This window comes from Nicotiana tomentosiformis, chromosome 5 (assembly GCF_000390325.3).
Source record: "Nicotiana tomentosiformis chromosome 5, ASM39032v3, whole genome shotgun sequence".
Taxonomy (NCBI): domain Eukaryota; kingdom Viridiplantae; phylum Streptophyta; class Magnoliopsida; order Solanales; family Solanaceae; genus Nicotiana; species Nicotiana tomentosiformis.
Window position 1 is genome coordinate 56,309,782 of NC_090816.1, and position 24,559 is coordinate 56,334,340.

General features: G+C 36.1%; 1 protein-coding gene across 4 annotated transcripts in view; it reads right to left on the reverse strand.

The window, feature by feature from the left end:
- Positions 1-16,317, reverse strand: part of LOC104092241 (uncharacterized) — a 31,099-nt gene extending 14,782 nt beyond the window's left edge. For 2 of the 4 annotated variants that reach the window (XM_009597779.4, XM_009597776.4), the window contains exon 1: positions 15,767-16,317. In XM_009597779.4, the coding sequence (XP_009596074.1) occupies positions 15,767-15,884 (118 nt within the window). In that variant the 5' untranslated portion in view covers positions 15,885-16,317. Of the gene's footprint in view, positions 1-6,070; positions 6,111-15,766 lie in introns of all 4 variants that reach the window. The other 2 variants (XM_009597775.4, XM_009597778.4) reach the window with 2 other exon arrangements.
- Between the last annotated feature and the right edge of the window lie 8,242 nt (positions 16,318-24,559).

Consider the following 24,559-nt stretch of genomic DNA (forward strand, 5'->3'; position numbering starts at 1 on the left):
AATTTCCCCAAAAGCAAGCAAAATTATACTCACATACATGAATTGCCATTTATCAGCTTCATAGAGCACCAGAGTGTCATCCGCATATTATATATGACCGACCTCCAAAACGTTTCTTCCATTATCTTCAATCCCAAAACCCTTTATACATCCACTATTAGAAGCTTTACTTAGCATTTTGCTTAAGACTTCCATTACTAGAACAAAACAAACAAACAAAAAAAGAGACAATGAATCTCCCTGTCTAAGTCCCCTTTGAAACTTAAAAAACCTTCTGGACTCCCATTTGTTAAGACTGAAATCTTACAGTAGAAATGCAAGTTTTAATCCATTAGATGCATTTTTCACCAAACTTCATTTGCCTCATAATGTCAAGAAGAAAAGACCAATTAACATGGTCACATGAATTCTCTAGCTCCAACTTATATATCACCCCTTTCTTCTTCATTTCCAACTAATAATCAAGACATTCATTTGCCACCCGTTAAGCATCTCCAATTTGTCCTCCTATTATGAAGGCATTTCGATTGCCCGACACCAATTTATTCATAACCCCTTTTTAATATTTCAGTTAAAGTTTTAGCTATGATCTTATAGACATTCCCCAATTCACCAATAGACTGATGGGCCTATAATCTTTTATGTTCAGAGCTCCTCTCTTTTTGGGGATGAGAGCTATAAATGTTGCATTGAAGCTCCTCTCAATTGACCCTTCTCGATGAAAATAATCTACATGTTGTCAGAATATCATTTTTCACAATCATCCAACATTTCTAAAAATAGTCATATTGAATCCACCATGCTGAAGCCACATATATTCAAATTTGAAATACCCTTTCCCTTAAAGGACCAATTCTTCTTTGGCAACTCTAACATTAAGTACGACAACAAAATCTTTCCTATGCTAGAGATAACTGGATCACTGAATCAGGACTCCAAATTCATAAAGTTAAGAGGAAAAAGAAATGATATTTTGCACATCGGTAACAGCTCCATGTGGGATAAGCCCACAACATGCATTCTTTTACTTTTAACTTTAGTCTGAAGGTGTAATTTCCACCAATTATGATTGGATAAAAAGACTAGGTAGCTATGTTCCTAAAGCATATAACTCTTCACAGACTAGTGATATCAAAAGTTTAGGCCCCGCTTGTTTCTATTCAAATTACGATGTCTGAATTTGAATACATCTGAATATTAAGATGTGTATTAAGATTAAGACGTTTGAACCTGAATACATATCTAAATATTAAAGATGTTGTAATAAGTTTTGAGTACTAAATAATTAAGACTGTTTGTTTTCTCAACATCTGAATATATAGAACTAGTCTTTATTTAAAAATTAATAACTAAAAATTCAAATAAAATACTAAATCTAATACTATATCAACAAAATATTTTTAAAAAAACTATATGGTGGTCGGTGGTGGTGATGACTAATAGTGGTGGTTGTGGGCAGTAGCTAGTGGTGATGGTGGCTGAAAGTAAAGGTTAACGGTAGTGTTGGTGGTGATTATTGTAAATGGTGGCTAGTGGTGGTAATTGACTCTGATGATTGGTGGTGGTGGTCGTTGTGGTTGAGGATGGTTGGGGGTGGTGGTGGTGGTAGTTGATAATAGTGGGCGTCGGCCATGGAGTTAATAATGGTGTGTGGCGGCAATGGTAGTGGTGTTTGCAGTGAAAGTGGATGGAGTTGTGGTGAAATGTCATCTTTATAGAAATCCTTGAATCAAGAACATCTCGATGATATTAAAACTTTGTTATAGGTCTTATTAGATCTATTCAGACCCATTGAGTAGTTGCTAACAAAACAAACGCACTTAATAATTGAGATCTGCATGATTAAAATTCAGACCTAAAAACAAACGCACTTAATTACTGAGATCCGAATGATTAAGATTTGAACATTTATTAGCAAACAAATGAGGCCGTAACTTCAAGAAGAATCAAGCTTGCTCTAGCTCATGCAATTCCAGCAAAGACGACATGAAAGCTCTTGTACATTGTGGTAATTTTACCACATAAAGCACATATCTCAATGCAAATTATATTTTCAAGAGCTAAAAGTGATTGAGGGATTCTATTTGGTGCTCGCAATATTTGTTAAGTGTTTTATATCTTCAGGCAGCATCAATATCATTAAATTTTAAATTTTTAAGTATCATCAGCAGTTTTTTTTCCAAAACTCCTTAGTTTCCCTATAACCAAAAGCAATGCAGGCATTTGCACAGTGCATAAATATCTCTCAACATACCAAAAGTAGCAACTTATATATGTGCTCCTAATCAAATAATGTTTCATCCCAAAGCTGGTTATGGTGGTTAAGTTTGGTTATAGACACAAAAGAAGTCTGGTTACCAGAGACCAAGCAGAACTTCGCACTTTTTCAGACTGATGATTGGTACACTTTTTCTTTAAGGTCATAGGGGATTTGAGAAAATAAAGTATACTCAATCCATCTTTCCACAAGATTGAACAGAATCTAGTTTTTAAGCAAAAGTTGAACTAAGTCGAACCTTTCAAATCCAAAATTCTTCTATGCTAAAACTAAAAAGAGATAGATAAAACTTTTTATAGCAACTTCTAATGAAGCCATTTGCCAAACACTACCTCAGGTAACTTGGAGTTCAACTGTATCTTGAAAATGAGATCACAAATTTGGAAAATTAGTTCTTCTGTATTCCACGGGAGAATTGAGACCTACATGCTTAACCATGGTAGATTGGTGGAGTATGATATCAGCACTTCACCTAGATATGTACCTAACTCAATTTGCTCCCAAATTCTCTTTTTTTAGTAGATAATCTGTTCCCAATCTTTTTTAATAGATAATCTTCTATTCTGCTCCCAAATTTTGAAACATAAAAGTAAGTTTAAAACCAACCTCTTCTATTACCCTGTCATTTGTATTAAGTCTACTAAAGTTGGCTTTTAATTTGATTTTTGTTAGTAAAATCACCATAGATCTTAATTGTTTTATCTCATTCTATTCCGATCATTGTCTATTTCATGATCTTACAACGAAGCATATTATTGCTAAAGGACATTTATCTGGTGATCTCTACATTCTTATGAATGGGAGCCTTGGTCTATTGCATGCACCAGTGCCGTGTCTCCATTTGAAGCACATTGTCGATTGGGACATTCTTCTCTACCTACGTTGAAGAAGTTTTGTCCTCAGTTTCAGAATATTTCCTCATTGGATTGTGAGTCATGTCGACTTGCAAAACACTATCGCATCTCGTTAGCTCCAAGGGGTTAATAAGCGAGCAGAGTCAGCTTTTGAGTTAGTGCATTATTATGTTTGGGGACCATGTCCTGTTGTTTCAAAAACTATGCATAAGTATTTTGTCACTTTTGTAGATAATTTTTCTCGCATGACTTGGATTTACTTTATGAAGAGCCGCTCTGAAGTGTTTACTCACTTTTCTACCTTGTGTGCTGAAGTCAAAGCTCAATTTAACGCTTCCGTACGTATTCTAAGTGATAACGCTAAAGAATACATGTCAGAGTTATTTCGGTCGTACAAGAGACAACATGGTATCAAAGCCACATCTGTGGCTTCGCCGGAGTTGAGCTCTGTCTTGCCGGAGTAAGCTTTGTCTCGCTGGATCTCTATCATATCTCGAGAACCTAGTGGCCGGATAAAAAGCACGTGAATTACACGCGTCGAAGAAGTCATTCGGACCAGATTTTTCCGGCGAGCACGTGACGTCGCCTGAAGCCTCTGTTTGAGGTCTGATTTATCTCTCCGGCATCGCCTTGCTATTTCCGATGTATATCAGGTGGTGCTCTGATTATCGAACTGTTGTTGCAAAGTGAAAATCTATTCCAGGTTCTGTTGCTTCATTTCTGCTCTCAGTCAGAATTTGAAACTTCGATTATATTTTGTTGATTTGGTTGTTTGGTACTCTTTGTTAGTTTCTTGATTTGGCGATGATTATTTGGCCCTGTGTTGGTTTTACTGCTCTGGATTGGTGATACACGTTTGGTCTCTCATGTTTGGTTCCCATTGTTAGTTTGACTCTGCCACTAGCATTGGTTTGTCTATTTTGTAACTAAGTTTTGTTGGGTTCATTGAGAAAGTGATGGATAAGAAAATGGATGATGGAAGTAATTCAAAAAGCCAGGGGTACGTTCTGGTTTCTGCGGAAGAATTTGTTAGATTCTGCCAGTATCAAAAATCACTTAAGGAATCTGCTTCAATTACTACTCTTGTTGAATCTGGTGAAACATGTCTTGTTACGTATTGAAATAAATGGATAATTGATTCGGGTGTCCACAAACCACATGACAGGTAATCCTAATCTTTTTCTAGCTTTTGATCACACAAAGCATCCTCACCCATTACTGTAGCAGATGGATCAACTTGTAACAATGTGGGACTCTAACACACTCTAACAAAGACTAACCACCATAGGACTGGAGGACAGGAATAGAGAGACAACATTCCTTGTAAAAAACCCACCAGAAACAAATGGGATAGTAAGAAACAGTGCTACTAGCAGAAGTAGAAGCAGGAAATACAGAGGAGGAGGTAGGACCTGAAACTTCTGATTTGTAGCTCCATTGCTTCTCATAATCTTGTACTTGGAACCTAATTAAAATGTAACACAAGCTTGCAGATGGAAAACAATTTGAGAGTAACTTAGGCACGAGAAAAGTTAATATTTGATCCCCCTTGCTGTAATGCGTGAACCAGTGCCCTTTTTTTGTACTAGTCAACTGCTCAATATGAAATCATGTTTCCTTGCAAGACCCATCCTCATAGATCTGTGTCCACCTTTACGCAGTTGAATATAAAATTATATATTTTTGAAAACTAAGAAGTTTCAAAAGCTTAAACTTTCTATTTCATCGAGAAAGGCTTCCTGTTGGGGGTTCCGACCCTCCATGAAACCTCAGAAGTTTCAAATGCTTAAACTTTATATTTTTCGAGAAAGGCTTCATGTTGGGGTTTCCAACCCTCCATGAAACCTAAGAAGTTTCAAATGCTTAAACTTTCTATTTCATTGAGAAAGGCTTCCTGTTGAGGTTTCTGACCCCCCATGTCTCCACCTACTTGTGGAATAGGGTTGACATCTACACTAATACGGGAAGCCAGTGCAGAGTGTAGTGCAGCACACTTTGACATCAAAACTCTATTTCTTCAAGAGTTTCTGCACCAAGTATATTTGGAACAGATCAGTTCAGGGCTAGTTTAGCAGAATTGAGGGGTAACTGAACCGAACAGAGGGCTCGACCAGCCCAACTGAGCAGGGGACTAGTCCAGCCAATATAGGACATCATCCAATCATTAAAACATTAATACAATTTATTAATACTCCTTTTCATTCCTTTAAACTTCCTTTTATAATTTTTCTTACAGCTTTCCTTACATATTTTCCTCTTGGATTATTGTTAAACGCAATGTAGTCCTCTTTCATAAGCTCCAGTATGCCACTATCAGAACTAGGACATTTTCAAGAAGTAAGCATAGGAACCTACATTTGAGGAGAATCCCCTCATCAATGTTAATAGTCTGATATCATTTGGGAATTGTTGGTTGGCTTATTCGACCACCACATGACCACAATCCATTTAGCTCAGCTGATCCTTAATTTTAAGCCAACAGAACGTACTGACTGTTACTCGTCCTTTCAATAAGTAGCATTCTTCTTTCTTTCTGTCTGTCTGTACCCTAGCCCCTAGTTCCAAAGATAAAAACGAAAAGAAAATGCATACATGCGCAAATCTTTCTCAAAGAAAAAAAAAATGCATGCATGCGCAGACTGCAAGCATACTCGCAAAAAGATAGATAACTCATGTTCTCACCCATTAGCAGTGTACAATTAAAATAAGACTTAAAGAAGTGATAACACCAACATCAAAATTACATGGGCGATCTTCGGTATGATTACAATCTGAGGCTTGCTCAGTTGGTAAAAGCACCTCCACCCACGACCGTTAGGTCCTGGGTTCGAGTCATGCTGGAGGGGAAGTGTGGAAACACTATAGATCCTCCTAATTTTGGGAGGGGTTTGAAATGAAAAAAAAAAAAAAAAAAAGCTCACACCATAAAGTATCTTACCAATATGCAACAATAGAACTCCCTCCTTGATAGTGCTTGGCTGGGCACAAAAAAAGACTTTTGAAATTTATGGTCTAAAACATATTTGTATCGTTATAAATCATCTTATTAAGGGTAAAATAGGACGTTAAAAGTTAAATTGCTTCCAAATATAGAATGTCATTTTGTTCAATGACTGAAAAAAGGAAATACTATTACATAAACTATGCATTAGTGGAAAATAAACATGCCACCTGGATTTATATCATGACGACAGGTGTCATGGAAATTATTACGACAAAGAAGAATGACGTGTTCAGAGGGTATAAACAACACCCTCGGGGTTGCTTGCGTATGCACCATGCATGTTAGCTTCGAGATTAAACATAAAAGAATAGTCACGGGCTAATGATTAAAGTCATTAACAGCTACGAATATAAAAAGGAACAATCAATCCCTGATTACACGCAATTTGCTATTATTATCCCAACCGTTACAAATCAATCATGTAATGGGCAATTATTGCAATAAATGACAGAAACGAGCAGGAGCTAAACAAGGCAAATGGTTACTAGTGATAGTACTATTTAAATCCCTCTTCCATAGCTTGTATCCCCATCAAAAATTCTACGAAGTCATATTGTCAATTATAGAATTCTCTTACTGTTCTCTATTATTGGAAGACTATTTCTTGCCTACTGGAGAAAGGCTGCAATCATCAATAAGATTTCTATTTCCTTTATTCTCTAAGTTTATTTATTTGTTATTATTATTCTTTTTTCACATCAATTATATCTAGAAAAGTGAAGTAAATCGGTTGTTGGAAACCCGAATTATTTTATTTGCTTTGAATCTCAAAAACTATTTTTGGGGTTAAACAGTTTGGCAGCGTTGTCGGGAATCTAACAATCTTTCAACTTTCCATTTATATTTTCACTTTATCGACAAATCATGTCTGGAACTAATCAAATTACTCAGCAGGGGAATGGACAAGGGGAATCTTCTCCAAGAAATTCGCCTACACATTCTCCACAACATTCACGTGATAATTCACCAGTCAGATTTGCTGATCATAGTATCGAGCAGTGCAATGAAGAACAATCAAGTTTGCAGGAAGAGTTAAAACAATTCATTGCTCAGCAAATTGGAGAGGCATTACGAGCCAGTTAACACAACCACATAAAATCCTAATTCAGGGCTTGAAAATTCAGGAAGTAGAGAAATTCCAAGCAGCTCTGGAGTAGGAGGCAGGTACTCCAAGTAATCCTGATTTACAAAATTTAGTTCTAACCTAGCAGAAACAACTCAAGGAACAAACCAAATGGATAGAATAAATATCGGGTGTACCGCCAGTAATCAAAGGTGTGGATATGGACAAATATTCACAACCATGTAAACCTAGTGTTGCACCTTTGCTCATTCCTAAGAAATTCAAGATGCCGGATATTCCCAAATACGATGGAACCTCTGATCCACGAGACCATGTGACTGCATTTTTCACATGAGTCAAGGCAATGATTTGACTAAGCAAGAAATAGAGTCGGTGATAAAATTTGGTGAAACCCTTACAAAAGGAGCATTAACATGGTATTCTCTTTTACCTGAAAATTCAATTGAATCGTTTGCTGAGCTTGCAGATTCATTTATTAAAGCACATTCGGGAGCCCAAAAAGTCGAGAAACAAATGGAGGCATCTTTAAAATACAACAAGGAAGCACTGAATTACTCTGAGAATTTGTGCACCGCTTCCGGCGAGAAAGAATATTGTTACTTCCCGTACCTGATAATTGGGCAGTAATAGCTTTTGCAAGAAACTTGAAGGAGATAAGTTCAGAAGCTACGAGAAGGTTGAAGGAAAGTTTACGATAATTTCCACCAACTACTTGGAATGATGTCTACAACAGGTACAGCATGAAGCTTCGAATAGACGAAGGCACGATGTCCCATCCAAAGGTGGAAGACAGGTTCGAGCCTAAAAGATCAGAGTCAGAGCGAAGAAATTGCATAAAATAGGTATGAGCCTTATATGGGACCAGCGAAGCGAGATCACGTGCAAAAACCAGAATAGGTACGATCTGATCAAAGGTCAAGGCAGAGGGAGGTAAGTTCTTCACGAGCTGGAAAAGAACGAGAAGTAACGAGGAATAACGACCAGAGTCCCGGACCAAAATTAGCGGATTACAATTTTAATGCAAGTACTTCAGAATTAGTAGTGGTATTAAGAAGCATGGGATATAAGATACGAAGGCCAAGAGAGATGAGGTCAGATCCAAGCAAAATAAGTCAGGAGTTTGGTGTGAATTTCACAATAATCATGGGCACAAAACAGCGGATTGCAAGCTCTTACAAGGAGAGGTTGACTACTTGTTGAAGAAAGGTTACCTTACGGATTTATTTAGTGAAAAGGGTAAACAGGCTTACATGAAGAATAGAGAGGAATCACCAAAGCCTCCATCACCTAAAAGGACAGTGAACGTCATAACCGGAGGTGAAGAGGTCAATGGGGTAACATACACGGGGACAAAGAGAACAACTACAATATCCATAACGATGGGAAACGCATTCGACAAATTCTGGAAGGGGAGAGCATAACATTTGACGATGAAGACGCAGATGGCTTGTTCATACCCCATATGATGCATTGGTAATTTCTCTACTTGTTCATGATACTAATGTAAAACAAGTTTTGATTAATTCGGTAAATATTATATTACTACACGGTTAATGAAATGCAAACAACGGATCGGATAATGTCTGAAGCTCGATCTCTGTCCGAATTTGACAATTCAAGTGTAATAACCAAGGGAGAGATCACATTGTCAACTTTCACCGATGGAGTGGTGAAAGACATTAATAGCCTGTTTGGTCAAGCTTCTCCAATCGTACAAGCACTTTTTTTGAATTATTTTTCAAAGTTGGAGTATACGGCCAAGCTTTTGGAAGAAAAAAAGTGATTTTGAGAAGCAGAAGCAGTTTTGGAGAAGCGGAAAAAAGTAGCTTCTCTCCAAAAGCACTTTTTTGAAAAGCACTTTTGAGAAAAATACATTTAGAAGCGGTTTTTAAAAGCTTGGCCAAACACTAATTGTTGCTTAGAAGTGTTTTTCAAATTAATTAGCCAAACAAAAACTGCTTCTCACCAAAAGTACTTTTGAGAAAAGCACTTTTGAGAAAAAAACACTTCTCAAAATAAGCTGATTTTTGTAGCTTGGCCAAACGGGCTATAAAATTCAAGTGGTGAAAGCTGATATGACTTATAAAATAATTCTAGGAAGATCATGGATTCATGAGATGGATGCATTATCCTCAACTTTGCATCAAATTATTAAATCCTCATCACAATGGAGAATTCTACAGATTAGGGGAGATCAATGAGCAGCACGAGAAACAAATACGGCGGCTGTTGCAAGTGGAACAACCAAGGATGGAGAAGAAAAATAGCAATTACAGTGCAAGCTAAGGAAACTACTGAGCCCTCAGCGACTGTAGTATCAGATACGGGCATCGAAGCTGATATAGACGGCAAACCAGAGGAGAATGAAACAATTAAAACAACATCAGAGGAGCTCGAGGCTGTTATCTTATTCATCCACTGGCCCAAGAGAAGAGTTTATATTGGAACAAACCTTAGCCCGGAGCTAAAGCATAAAATAATTGAATTTTTACGGGCTAACTCTGATTGTTTTGCTTGGTCGCATTCAGATATGACATAAATTCCACCGGAGGTAATGACTCACAAACTTAATGAAGATCAATTACACCCACCGTTAAAGCAAAAGGAGAGGAAATAAGGTGCTTTCAAAAATCAGGTAATACAGGAAGATGTAAGTAAACTCTTGAAAATCGGTTTCATACGTGAGGTAAAATACCCTGATTGGCTAGCAAATACTGTCGTAGTTCCAAAAAAGAATGGTAAATGGCGAGTATGCGTAGACTATACTGATTTGAACAAAGCATGTCCTAAAGATTCATTTCATTTACCGCATATTGATCAATTAATTGATTCTAATGTTGGCCATGAGCTTTTCATTTTTTTAAATGGTTATTATGGATATAATCAAATTAAAATGGATCCCGAGAACAAGGAAAAAACTTCTTTCATTACAGACAGGGGATTTATTATTACAAGATTATGCCCTTTGGTCTAAAGAACGTTGGAGCCACATATCAAAGGTTGGTAACCAAAATGTTCTAAGAACATTTGGAGAAGACTATGGAAGTGAACATTGAAGATCATCTCGAGCATTTGAAAGAAACATTTGTAATTCTTTGAAAGTGCATCATGAAGTTGAAGAGAAATATGCATTCGATGTTGCATCAAGTAAGTTTTTAGGCTTTCTTGTTTCTAACAGAGGGGTCAAGGTGAATCCAGCTAAATCAAAGCTATTGAAGAAATCTCGGATGTACTTACAAGCAAAAAAGAAGTACAGAGACTCACGGGGAGAGCAGCAACCCTGGAGAGATTCATATTCAAATCCTCTTAAAGATGTTTCAAATTTTTCTCGTTGCTGAAAAAGCAAAGCAAGTTTGAATGGACAAATGAATGCCAACAAGCATCGAGGGATTTGAAAACCTATCTTTCAAAGCCACCTTTGCTATCAAAGCCAAAGGAGGGGGAAAGGTTGATTGTTTACCTTGCCATGTTTGAAGTATCGGTGAGTACAGTTTTGGTTCGAGAAGAAAAAGGTATGCAATCTCTTATCTGTTATGTTATTAAAGCATTATTAGAAGTTGAGACAACATATCCACATTTAAAAAAATCAGCATTGGCACTAATAATGGCATCAAGAAATTATGAACTTATTTTTAATGTCACCCCATATCTGTTGTGACAACTTTTCCATTATGTAAATTTTATATAAGCATGGGTTATCGGAAGATTAGTCAAATGGGCAATAGAACTTAGTGCATATGATATTATTTATCAACTACGAGCTACCATAAAGTCACATGTACTAGCAGATTTTGTAGCAGACATTAGCTCGAACCTACTTCCCGAAGCTGAAAAAGAGGTATCTATCAGCACCGGGTCCAATCTGGGGACTTGGGCTTCATACACGGATGGATCCTTTAATGTAAAAGGAGCAGGTTTGGGTATTATTTTGATTGCACCCACTAGGGAAATTGTTAGACAAGCGATAAATGTTATCTTATTACTTATAATGAAGCCGAGTATGAAGCAATGGTTGCAAGTTTGGAACTCGCAAAAGAAATGAGAGTTGAGTAGATCGAAATTAAAATTGACTCTCCGCTGGTAGTTAACCAAATGCAAGGAAATTACATGGAATGAGAGTTACGAATGCAACAGTACCGAGAAAAGGTATGGGATTTGTTACATCAGTTCCGAGAATGGAAAGCTACTCAAATCCCAAGGGAAGAAAATGCAGAAGCAGGTGCGTTAGCGAACCTTGGATCGATAGCGGATATAACCAACTCTGAAAATGCAATAGTGGTGCATCTATTTCATTCGTCACTCGATCAACCAAAAAAGCGAGGTAAATTTTAATAGCTTAATATAGGATTGGCGAAATGAATTTATGAATTATTTGCAGCATAGAATATTGCGTGAAGATTAAAAAACAATCTCAACGGCTATGAATACAAGTTGCTCGCTATTGCTTGGTAGAAGGGAATGTGTATCGAAAAATGTTTAGTGGTCCTTTGACTAAATATCGCGGCCTGGACAAACTGAATATGTTATGCGAGAAGTGCATGAGCAACAGTATGGCAGTCAAGCAAGTGGTAGTCATTGGTAAAAAAATTTATAAGAACGGGGTATTATTGGCCACGAATGGAAGAAGAAGCAGAAAATTTCGTGAAAAGATGTGATAAGTGTCAATGGTACACAAATCAATTGCATTAACCAGACTACATTCAGCGCTCGCACCGTGGCCGTTTATGAAGTGAGGATGGATATCGTATGTCCATTACCTCAAGCGTCGGGAAAGGTAAGGCTTTTGCTGGTTTTAACTGATTATTTTTCTAAGTGGGTAGAAGTAGGTACCTTCAAATAGGTACGAGAAAAAGAAGTCATAGACTTCATTTGGAGAAATATAATTTGCCGATTTGGAGTTTCAAGGAAAATCATGTGTGACAATGGACCATAATTTGTGGGGGCAAAGAGCAACGAATTTTTTTAAAGTTGGAAAATCAAGAAAATAACTTTGTCACCATATCATCCCATTGCTAATGACAAGCAGAGTCGATAAACAAGATAATTATCAATAATGTGAAGAAACGGTTGAAGCAGCAAAAGGTAAATGGCTGAGGTGTTACCAAGAGTGTTATAGGCCTATAAAACAATATCAAAAACAAGTGCGGGAGAAACTCCTTTTTCACTTGTTTACAACACTTAAGCTTGATTCCAGTGAAGATAGGAGAACCGAGTCGAGATATAATCACGTAAGTGGACTATCGAATGACGAGGCACTACGCACATATCTGGATATGACAGAGGAGCGAAGGGAGTTAGCATTGATATGAATGGAAGCTCAAAAGCAAAGGGATAGAGCGATACTATAATAAGAGCAAATTTACGACATTTCAAAATTGGGGACTTTATCCTTAGAAAGGTGCTCCAGTCTACATAAGCGGTAAATTCAGGAAAATTAGGCCCGAGATGGGAAGGTCCGTATTTAGTTCGTGGCATGGAAGGGAAAGGAGCATATGAATTAGAGCTATGGACGGGAAAGTGCTATCTTCAAATTGGAATGCAGTACACTTAAAGAGACACCCACGGTCAGGTATCTTTTAATCAATTATTTATTTGTTCATATAAATTTTACTAACATTTTTTTATGATAGGCACAAAGCTAACCCGAACCAAATAATAACAATAGACCCAACAGGCAGAACACTTAATTATTACCGGTCAACGTTACAATAATTCTGACGGAGGAGATTAAGCACAGTCTTCATCTAAAAGTCTCGAGTCCCGTGCATGTTTCCATTTCAGAAAAAGGACCAAGGAGAGAAGTCATTGAAATTCCGTGCAGTTCGTGGCATGGAAGGGAAAGGAGCATATGAATTAGAGCTATGGACGGGAAAGTGCTATCTTCAAATTGGAATGCAGTACACTTAAAGAGACACCCACGGTCAGGTATCTTTTAATCAATTATTTATTTGTTCATATAAATTTTACTAACATTTTTTTATGATAGGCACAAAGCTAACCCGAACCAAATAATAACAATAGACCCAACAGGCAGAACACTTAATTATTACCGGTCAACGTTACAATAATTCTGACGGAGGAGATTAAGCACAGTCTTCATCTAAAAGTCTCGAGTCCCGTGCATGTTTCCATTTCAGAAAAAGGACCAAGGAGAGAAGTCATTGAAATTCCCTCGAAAATCCAGTGTTCAATTTTTCATACTTTAAACTCAAACATTGGGGGACTATATAAGAGTTATCATCTCAAGAAGATTTCCAAGAAGACGCGAAGGAAAAGAATTCCAAGAAGAAGTGAAGATTTCAAAGAGAATTCAAGAAATTTCAATTCAAGTAGTCACGGGATAAAATATTCCTGAGAACTTGTAAAGTATGAAATAATTTTGCTACAAGAAAGCAGTTGTAATGATCTCATAAATGAATATTTGCTTTGTAAGTTTAAAGAAAACTTCTCAAGTTATTTCATTTTTTTACACTAATATAAAGATGAGACGTCATCTTCATTAGTGCCGATTGCATGAAAGGTCCCTCTTTTACGATTAAGACCGTATATGTTTAGCTACGGCAACAATAAGGCATTCACTTAATCAAAGCATAAAAGTAATGCAATAAAAGACTCGGGAAAAATTGAACGAGCAAAACGAAACATGTTTGATATAAAAATATCTCCAAAAACAAACTTAAACACAAAAACTCGGCAAAAATAAAAGCTAAGGCTCGGAAGGAACATCTTGAGAAGGAGGATAATCAATTGGGGAAGGAACCGCAGTTGAAGGAGAATTAATTCGGAGACTCAAAGATGAAGGTTGAGGATCTACCTCCACATCTCCCTTACTCATATCACCCCTACAACTTTCTTTATTGGGAGTGGAAAAGCTTTGACCTTGCTGAGACACTTCAATAGCTTCCTTAGCCTTGGCAAGTTCAGCTTCGAGGTCAATACCTTCCTAGTTGGCTTCAGTCAAAGTCTCAAAACGGGTGCAGAGATAAGCCCAACTTAAATCCATAGTCAATTCTCATACTCTTTTTCCAATTGATCAACTTCAAGCCGCAAATTTTCTTTCTCTACTTCGGTAGCATCATAAGAAGACCTTTCAAACTTCGAATCTCTTCTGTGGCCATAGAATGTTGCTTGGCAAAATTATCCTCCATTTTAGCCTTCTCCTTCTCCGCTTAATTTACCTCAACCTTTGCCACCGCTACTTCAGCGGTCGTTAACTTGAATTGTTGGCTTTGCCTTTAGAAGAAGATTCAGGGGTAGAAGACGCCCTAGTTCTAGAAGAAGATGCGGATTTTGAAGAATCCCCTCTGGTGGAAGAGGAAGTATTTCTATTTGCTATAGAACCAATGCTACGAAGCCTTCTACCACCTTTTCTATTCCTAACTAGAGCCACCGTAGAAGGAAGATTGTCGACTATAATAGCACGACGAAGGGAAGCAGCAAAAGTAGAAGAATTGGAAGTCATTGAAAATAAGAAAGAATGAAATCAAAAGAAGAGTGAAGAGCTAGAGAAAGGGTTTGGAGAAGAAGAAAGAGGTGAAAGAAAGTACAAGGAGAATTTTGAGGATTTAAGCTTCCGTATTTATAAGGGAAAGATATATCATCACAGACGGTCATCATGGAACTGTCATATTAAATTAACAGAGTCGTTTGTGCCTGGAAAACCGATGCAGAATTTAGAACGAATCACGACAAGACATGTGTCTCGAGCATTAAATAGAAGGAGAAGTGCATGTCTCATCACTTCTGCAACACGTCATAATTATCTCGGGAGGAGGCGGCAAAACATTCCCACCATAAATAAAATCTCTACTTCCCGAATATTCAGTTGAGAATATTCATGAAGTGGAGGGACTATCTGTATTAGTGGAAAATAAACTTGCCACGTGAATTTATATCATGACAACAGGTGTCATGGATGTTATTACAACAAAAAAGAATGACGTGTTCAGATGATATAAACAACATCCTCGGGGTTGTTTGTGTATGCACCGTGCCTGTTAGCTTCGAGGTTAAACATAAAAGAATAGCCATGGCACTGATGATTAAAGTCATTAACAGCTACGAATATGGAAAGGAACAGTCAATCCCTGATTACACGCGATTTACTATTATTATCTCAATCGTTACAAATCAATCACGTAACGGGCAATTAATGCAATAAATAACAGAAACAAGCAAGAGCTAAACAACGCAAATGGTTACGAGTGATAGTACTATTTAAATCTCCCTTCCATATCTTGTATCCCCAACAAAAATTCTACTAAGTCATATTGTCAATTATAGAATTCTCTTACTATTCTCTATTAATGGAAGACTATTTCTTGCCTACTGGAGAAAGGCTGCAATCATCAATAAGATTTCTATTTCCTTTATTCTCTCAATTTATTTCTTTATTATTATTACTCTTTTTTCGCATCAATTATATTTGGAAAAGTGAAGTAAATCGGTTGTTGAAAACCCAAATTATTTTATTTAATTGCTTTGACCTCAAAAACTATTTTTTGAACTAAACAAACTGGAAATAAGGAAAGAGCAAAAAGACATACCTTTGCTGGCGCTAATGAGGAAGAACCCATCAGAGGTAACTGGGCTATAGAACAAATCAACCACTGGACGTGAATGACCATGGCAAACCAATGGCACTGCCACTTTCTTTTTATCCATTTTCACGAAACCCCAACCTAAAACCTTAACTATGTTTCTGTATTTTAGCCTTCCAAATACCACCGTCTTCAAGTTGGGCAAATCAGATATAAGCAAAAGCCTTTCTTATAAACTTTTTCTGGAGCCAAAACAATGAAAATACAAACTCTTTGTAAAGGAGTAGAAGTCTTGGGTTTAAAGTTAGAAAGCCGAAAATTAACAACTTTTATACGTATTTTTTGGGTATGTAAAAGTCGAGGGCAAATGGCAATTAAAGTCTAGTTCTTTACAGAAAATAAAGCTTGCTTGGGAGCTTATAAATAAAAATGAGAGTCGGAAGTACTAGGCGCGATTTTGAAAAGGAGGGGGAGGACAAAGAAGGATGGAAGGAGTAGTCCGCTAAATAGTCTCTAGGCTCAAGGTCATCTCTTAAGTTCTATATGGGGATTTTCTTATTGGTGTGGTGTGGATGTACATTTGGATCTAGTACTCTAGGATCCCGGAAAAATTTTCCTTCTTTTTCCAAAAAAAAATTCACTTTTTTTTTTAAATCTGTTATGAAAATAATTATATTGTGGATGTCCATTTATTACTCCGCTATAGATAATCTTCCTGAAAAAGATTATCCATTTAGTACAGTTTATCTACAAGCAGCTGATGCAGGCAGGTTGCAAGTAGCTCAATGAAATAATTTGCAGCAGCTTCTTATTAAACAGGCAGGTTGCAAGGAGCTCATGCAGACAGCTTACAAGCAGCTAAAGAAAAGCCTTGCAGTTGCTTCCTGAAAAGCCTCGCAGCTACTTCCTTTCTTCTATAAATAGAGGAGTTTTCAGTTCATTATATATATAAGTTTGAAATTTGAATAATATATCAATCTCTCTCTATACTTGTCTTCGGTTTATTTACTTTACACGTTATCAGCACAAGACTCTGTCATCTCGAACAAATACTTTGAAAGTATCATAGGTACGAACTTTCTTTTTCTAAATAATGTCAAATCTTTCTAAACTTGAATTTGTAGCCTTGGATATATCGGGCAAAAGCTACATGTCTTGGGTGCTTGATGCCGAAATTCATCTTGATACGATGGGTCTGGCAGATACCATCAAGGACAAAAATCAGGCATCAAACCAAGATCGTGCCAAAGCAATGATATTCCTACGTCATCACCTTGATGAGGGCCTGAAAATGAAATATCTTACTTTTAAAGATTCAGTCATACTGTCGGATAATTTGAAAGATAGATATGACCACCTGAAGATGGTCGTTCTTTCACAGGCACGATATGATTGGACTCATTTAAGGCTACAAGATTTTAAATCTATCAGTGAGTATAATTCTGCTATGTTCAGAATTATTTCCCAATTAAAATTATGTGGTGATAATATTATTGATCATGATATATTTGAGAAAATTTTCACCACTTTTCATGTCTCGAACATGCTCCTGCAACAGCAATATCGAGAGATGGGATTCAAAAAGTATTCTGAACTTATCTCACATCTTTTTGTAGTCGAGCAACATAATGGACTATTAATAAAAAATCATGAAAGTCGACCTATTGGTTCTCGTCCATTCCCTGAAGTGAATGAGACGAACTTCCACCAAGCTAAGCATTGAAGAGGACGTGGGCCCAGTCGTGGTCATGACCGTGGTCGGTGAAGAAACACTAATCATGGTAATAATAATGCACCAAAGAATCATCCTTACCACCAGCAGTGGAAAAGGAATGAACAAAAGCATGAAGCGATGCAAGCAGCAAACGCAAAAAATGCATGCTATAGATGTGGAGGAAAAGGGCACTGGTTACGCCAAAGCACCTGGTTGAGCTGTATCAAGCCTCCCTGAAGAAGACTGAGAAAAATACTGAAGCAAATTTTATTTCTGAAGATAATTTAGACTTCATGCATTTGGATGTAGCTGATTACTTTGCACTCCCGAAAGGAGAAACAAGTCATGTGATCGGTGATGAATCTGTAGAGATGTAAATATTTTAATTTTTATTGTTTGTAATAGATAGTATGGTTATGTAATAGTTGTACATAAATAAAAGTTATGCTTTGATAATAATGTTTACTATCATATTTATTTTGTTTATGTCATTTTGAAGAATATGGATAATCCTCAAATTATGTTTGGATCAAAGAGCAATTATGAAGATATTCATATAATTGATAGTGGGACAACTCATGCCATATTCAAATATCATAAATAATTTTCTTATTTGCATAAGAAAAAAGCAAATGTTTCTACAATTTCTGGTAATATAAGTTTGATTGAAGGCTCCGGAAGAGCTATTGTATTTCTGTCTAAGGGAACAAAACTTATTATAGACAATGCATTATTCTCCTCCAAGTCTCGAAGAAACTTGTTGAGTTTTATAAATATTCGCCGAAATGGGTATCATGTTGAGACGATAGATGAAATGAATATGGAATATCTTTGTATTACAAAGAATATTTCTGGCCATAATTGCATTGTAGAAAATTTACCAACTTTATCTGTTGGCTTATACTATTCAAAGATTAGTACAGTTGAAGCACAATCTATCGTAAACCGGAAGTTTACTAATTCAAATACTTTTGTGCTTTGGCATGACCGTTTGGGCCATCCTTGATCAATAATGATGAGACGAATTATTGAAAATTCGAGTGGGCATCCATTAAAGAACCTGGAGATTCTTACAAATGATAAATTTTCTTGTGATGCTTGTTATCAATGCAAAATGATCACTAGACCATCACCAATGAAGGTTAGAATTAAGTCCCCTACCTTTTTAGAGCGTATACATGGGGATATATGTAGACCTATTTACCCACCAAATGGGTTGTTCAGATATTTTATGGCTCTAATAGATGCATCTTCAAGATGGTCTCATGTGTGCCTACTATCATCTCGCAACCTGGCGTTTTCAAAGTTATTAGCCCAAATAATTCGATTAAGCGCACAATTCCCAGATTATCCTATAAAGGTTATTCGCCTTGATAATGCTGGAGAATTCTCATCTCAAGATTTTGATGATTATTGTCTATCAGTTGGGATAAAAGTTGAACATCCTGTAGCTTATGTTTATACTCAAAATAGCCTTGCAGAGTCATTTATTAAACACTTGCAGTTGATAGCAAGTCCACTACTTATGAAAACAAAATTGCCTACTACTGTTTGGGGCCATGCTATCTTGCACGCAGCATCACTTATCCGTCTCAGACCGACACATTATAATAAATATTCTCCGTCACAATTAGTTTTTGGTCATGAACCAAATATTGCCCATCTACGAATTTTTGGATGTGTTGTATATGTGTCAGTAGCACCACCACAACGCAGTAAGATGGGCCCGCAGAGAAGGTTAGGAATATATGTTGGGTTTGAATCACCCTCTATTATTCGCTATCTTGAACCATTGATAGGAGATTTATTTACTGCTCGATTTGCATATTATCGATTTGATGAAACAAATTTCCCACAATTAGGGGGAGAGAAAAAGGAAATCAAAAGAGAAATTGTGTGAAAAGTTTCATCCTTATATCACTTTGATCCGCGTACCCCTATATGTAATCAGGAGGTCCAGAAGATCATCCATTTATAGAATATAGCAAATCAAATGCCAGACGCATTTACTGATTTGAAAAGGATAACTAAGTCATATATCCTTGCAGAGAATATGCCTATCTGAATTGATGTCCCAGCAGGACCATCTACTATCATGAGATCTAGTGAACCTAAAGCACGCCTGAAGCGTGGTAGGCCTTTGGGTTCTAAGGATCGAAATCCTAGAAAAAGAAAATCGATAAATGATCGAAATGAGATTATGAAGGGATCTCCTAAAAAGACCCAAGATCTGATTAGTTCTGAGATTCCTGAAGAAATCAATGAACCCGAGACTCAAGTGAGTAAGGAACTTTTAATAAGTTCTACTGGTGATGGGATTAATTTAAATCGATCTGAAATAGTGGTGGATAATATTTTTGCATATAATGTTGCACTTAACATTATGCAAGATAGTGAGAATCTTGAACCCCGATCTGTCGAAGAATGTCGACAAAGATCTGATTGGCCAAAATGGCAAGAGTCAATTCAATCGGAATTGAAGTCACTTGCTAAAAGAGAGGTCTTTGGACTAGTAGTCCAAACACCTGCTAGTATAAAGCCAGTTGGTCATAAATGGGTTTTTGTGTGAAAAAGGAATGATAAAAATAAAGTTGAAAGATACAAGGCCCGCCTTGTTGCACAAGGATTCTCACAACGTCCTGGACTCGATTATGAAGAAACATATTCACCCGTTATGGATGCCATAACATTTAGATATCTCATCAGTTTAGCCTTACGTGAAAGGCTTGAAATACATCTAATGGATGTGGTTACAACTTATCTATACGGGTCACTTGATAATGAAATTTACATGAAAATTTCTGAAGGATTTAAAATGCCTGAAGCATATTCAAAATCTCGGAAAATGTACTCAATCAGATTACAAAGATCTTTGTACAGTTTAAAGCAATCTGGGCGCGTGTGGTATAATCGCCTCAGTGAATATTTGCTGAAAGAGGGTTACATAAATGATGTTATTTGTCCATGTATTTTTATAAAGAAAATGACTTCAGAATTTGTTATACTTGTTGTTTATGTTGATGACATAAATCTTGTTGGAACTCCAGAAGAGCTCCAAAAGGCAATTGAATATCTTAAGAAAGAATTTGAGATGAAAGATCTTGGAAAGACAAAACTTTGTCTTGGTCTGCAAATTGAACATTTAGCAGACGGGATCTTTATCCATCAATCTGCATATACAGAAAGGGTCTTAAAACGCTTTTATATGGACAAAGCGCATCCATTGAGTACACCAATGATTGTTCGATCACTTGAAGTGAATAAAGATTTGTTCCGACCTCCAGAAGAGAATGAGGAACTCCTTGGTCCTGAAGTATCCTATCTCAGTGCAATTGGTGCACTAATGTATCTTGCTAATACTACAAGGCCTGACATAGCATTTTCTGTTAATTTACTAGCAATATATAGTTCTTCTCCTACACTGAGATATTGGAACGGGATTAAGCATATATTGCGATATTTAAAAGGAACTCTTGATATGAGTTTGTTTTATGCTAACAAAGATAGTGCAGATCTTGTTGGTTATGTAGATACAGGTTATTTATCTGATCCCCATAAATCTAGATCTCAAACCGGTTACGTGTTTACATGTGGAGGTACTATCATATCATGGCGCTACACAAAGCAATCTATTGTTGCTACTTCTTCAAACCATGCTAAAATAATAGCTATTCATGAAGCAAGTAGGGAATGCATATGGTTGAGATCAATAATTTATTTTATTCGAGAAAAATATGGTTTGGAATGTGAGAAAAAATCCATAATTTTATACGAAGACAATGCTGCATGCATAGCCCAATTGAAGGGAGGATTTATAAAAGGAGATAGAACGAAGCATATTTCACCAAAATTATTCTACACACACGATCTTCAGAAAAATGCTGATATTGATGTACAACAAATCCGTTCAAATGGCAATCCGACAGATTTATTCACTAAATCTTTGCCAACTTCAACTTTTGAGAAGATGATATACAAGATTCGAATGCGGAGACTCAAATATTTGAAACAAGGTTTTCATCAAGGGGAGTAAAATACGCGATATACTCTTTTTTCCTTACTAAGATTTTTTTCCACAGGGTTTTCCTTATAAGGTTTTTAATGAGGCAGTTAGAAATGCGTATTACTAAATATGTGTACTCTTTTTCCTTCACTAGGATTTTTTCCACTGGGTTTTTCCTAGTAAGGTTTTAATGAGGCACAATACCTTTTAATGAACATCCAAGGGGGAGTGTTATGAAGATAATTATATTGTGGATGTTTATTTATTACTCCGCTATAGATAATCTTCCTGAAGAAGATTATACATTTAGTACTCTGTTGAAATTTATCTACAAGCAGCTGATGCAGGCAGGTTGCAAGCAGCTCAATGAAATGATTTGGAGCAGCTTCTTATTAAACAGGCAGGTTGCAAGCAGCTCATGCAGACAACTTACAAGCAGCTAAAGAAAAGCCTTGCAGCTGCTTCCTTAAAAGCCTCGCAGCTGCTTCCTTTCTTCTATAAATAGAGGAGTTTTCAGTTCATTATATATATAAGTTTGAAGTTTGAATAATATATCAATCTATCTATATACTTGTCTTCGGTTTATTTACTTTACAACCTTTATTTTATAACAAAATCGCGTTTGTTCATAAAATTTTTAATTTTCACTTGAATATGCATTTTAGAAATTTTCAAAAATTTGAAAAACTCCAAAAAGTTATTTTTCAAAATTTTCAATCAAATCACTTACAAAACTTCAAAAACAACCCAAAATTATATTCATGTCCAAACACAACTTTAAATTTCAAATACCATTTTCACTTGAAAATTTGTTTCCCCTATTTTAGAATTTTATGATTCTTATGTCCAAACGCCCACTAGATATAACTCTCATTACAATTTAATAATTTAACTCATAACCAGAATATAGTTCAAGATTGCCATGAAAGGTAGCAGAAACGATGAATAGAAAAATAAATCTCAAATTAGGTCATAAACTAACTTAATTTTCACTGTAAGCCACACTTTTCCCTACCATTTCATGTTTAAAATAATCTCAAATTATGAGAAGATAATAAGGACCGGTCATTCAGTAACTTAGTACATGAAAGTAAATAAAATTAAGTAATTGGTGCATCATAACATGGAATTAATAAAAAATCAAAAAGTATACTACTCTCTTCATATGGAAGTGCTCTAAAGGAAAGGAAAAACACAGAGATTGAAATTATCTTGGTAGAATTAAGTAAAACTTTTAAAATTTAAAAGTATAAAAGCCACATATATGAATAAGATAATGCTTGGTCGTTCTTCAAACTCAAAACTTGTGAGTCTTATCTCCCTTTATGTCACTTCCGGTGATAGAAAGCATCTCCACGGGTCCCGCATGAAAACCTCATTCTTTTTCAAAATATTCAAGACCTGAAAACAAAAAACAAAAAAAAAAACAAAAAAAAAAGAAAGATAAGAAGTTCGGAATAAAAAGAATGTCGTTGATGAAGAGAGTATTATTCTATAAATAAATACATAATATAAATATAAATTTTATCGATATTAATTAGGAGAAGAAAAAAAGATTAGAAGGCATGATTACTATTTATTAGTATATGATATTTTTCCCTTATATCCATAAATTTTTACTATTCCACTACTACATTTGTAATTCTTTTATAGCATCCCTTTGTATTACCTTAATGCAATCCTATAAATAGAGAATTTAGGCATCACATTGTATGCACTTAGAAACACTTGGAAGAAAATAAGAAAAACTCTTCTCTCTTGTTTCTCTTATTTTCATCTTTGATATTGTTATTTTTTTAGCTTGATTTCTTAACACGTTATCAACCTAATTATTTTATCTTATTTTCAATACCACCTACAAATTAAATTACAACTTTTAACAAGTGATTCATGTCATATTGCTTTCACGACCCAAAATCCCACCAGGTCGTGATGACACTTAACCCAAGCCCGCTAGATAAACAACTAACATAAAATATTATCCAATCGGAAGATCAATAAATACAGAAATAACAATACAAATTTAGATACAACTGTCCCAAGATCCGGAAGTACAAGTCATGATCAATTAAGATTTGGAATGATAATGTTAGCAAGAAGCAATACATCATCCATTTGAAAGTTACATAAAAAGAAATACAAGTCATATACTAACATGAACAAGATGATAGTAGATGGCTAGAATGCTGAAGTCCTCAATGCTCGCCCTCGAACCCCGTAATTGCTTAGCTACGAGATCTGCACACAAGGTGCAGAAGTGTAGTATGAGTACAACCGACCCTAGGTACTCAATAAGTATCTTGACTAACCTCGGTGAAGTAGTGGCGAGGTTTTTAAGTCAAAAAATACTTACTTAATATACTTGTGCAGTTTATAAGCCTAGAAAAATAATAGGGAAGAAATAACTAGAAACAAGCTGAAGAAAATAATGTTATCAAATATAAGGTACACATAACAGAAGGAGTTAACAACATGCTATTCTAGATAACCAGGTGAAAAGAATATACAAATACACCAAAGCCGTATACAGAGAAGACTTACACCTAGTAGCACTAACTTAGTTACTTCCACATGAATGTGGAGAGTCTTTATATGAATAAGGCCAAGTTCCGTCAATTACCAATTACCATTATATGAATGCTCTTACATGAGCCCGCTGTCAAGGTATGAAGGAGACTCTTATCTTTACATCAATCTGATGCATTCTAGATGTCAAATAGTTTATCAACGAGTACCATACATACATAAGAAAATATCTAAAAAGCATATGAAAAAATGTACATGTAGGTTGCATAAACGAACACATAAATATACGTATCATATGCCAACAATTCAATTCAACAAATCACAACACTGTTGTGACGCACAACCCGATTCAGTCATAATATTGTTATGACGTGTAACCCGATCCTATGGTCATACTGCATAGTGTGCTACTGATCCAATATAATATATGCGAGGCATGCTCCCGATCCTATATATCAATCATCACGAAAATAGTAACAACCAAACTAACAACCCATCAAGGTAACTGTAACAAACAAGGTGGAAGGCATATATGTAACAACAACAAAAACGATAG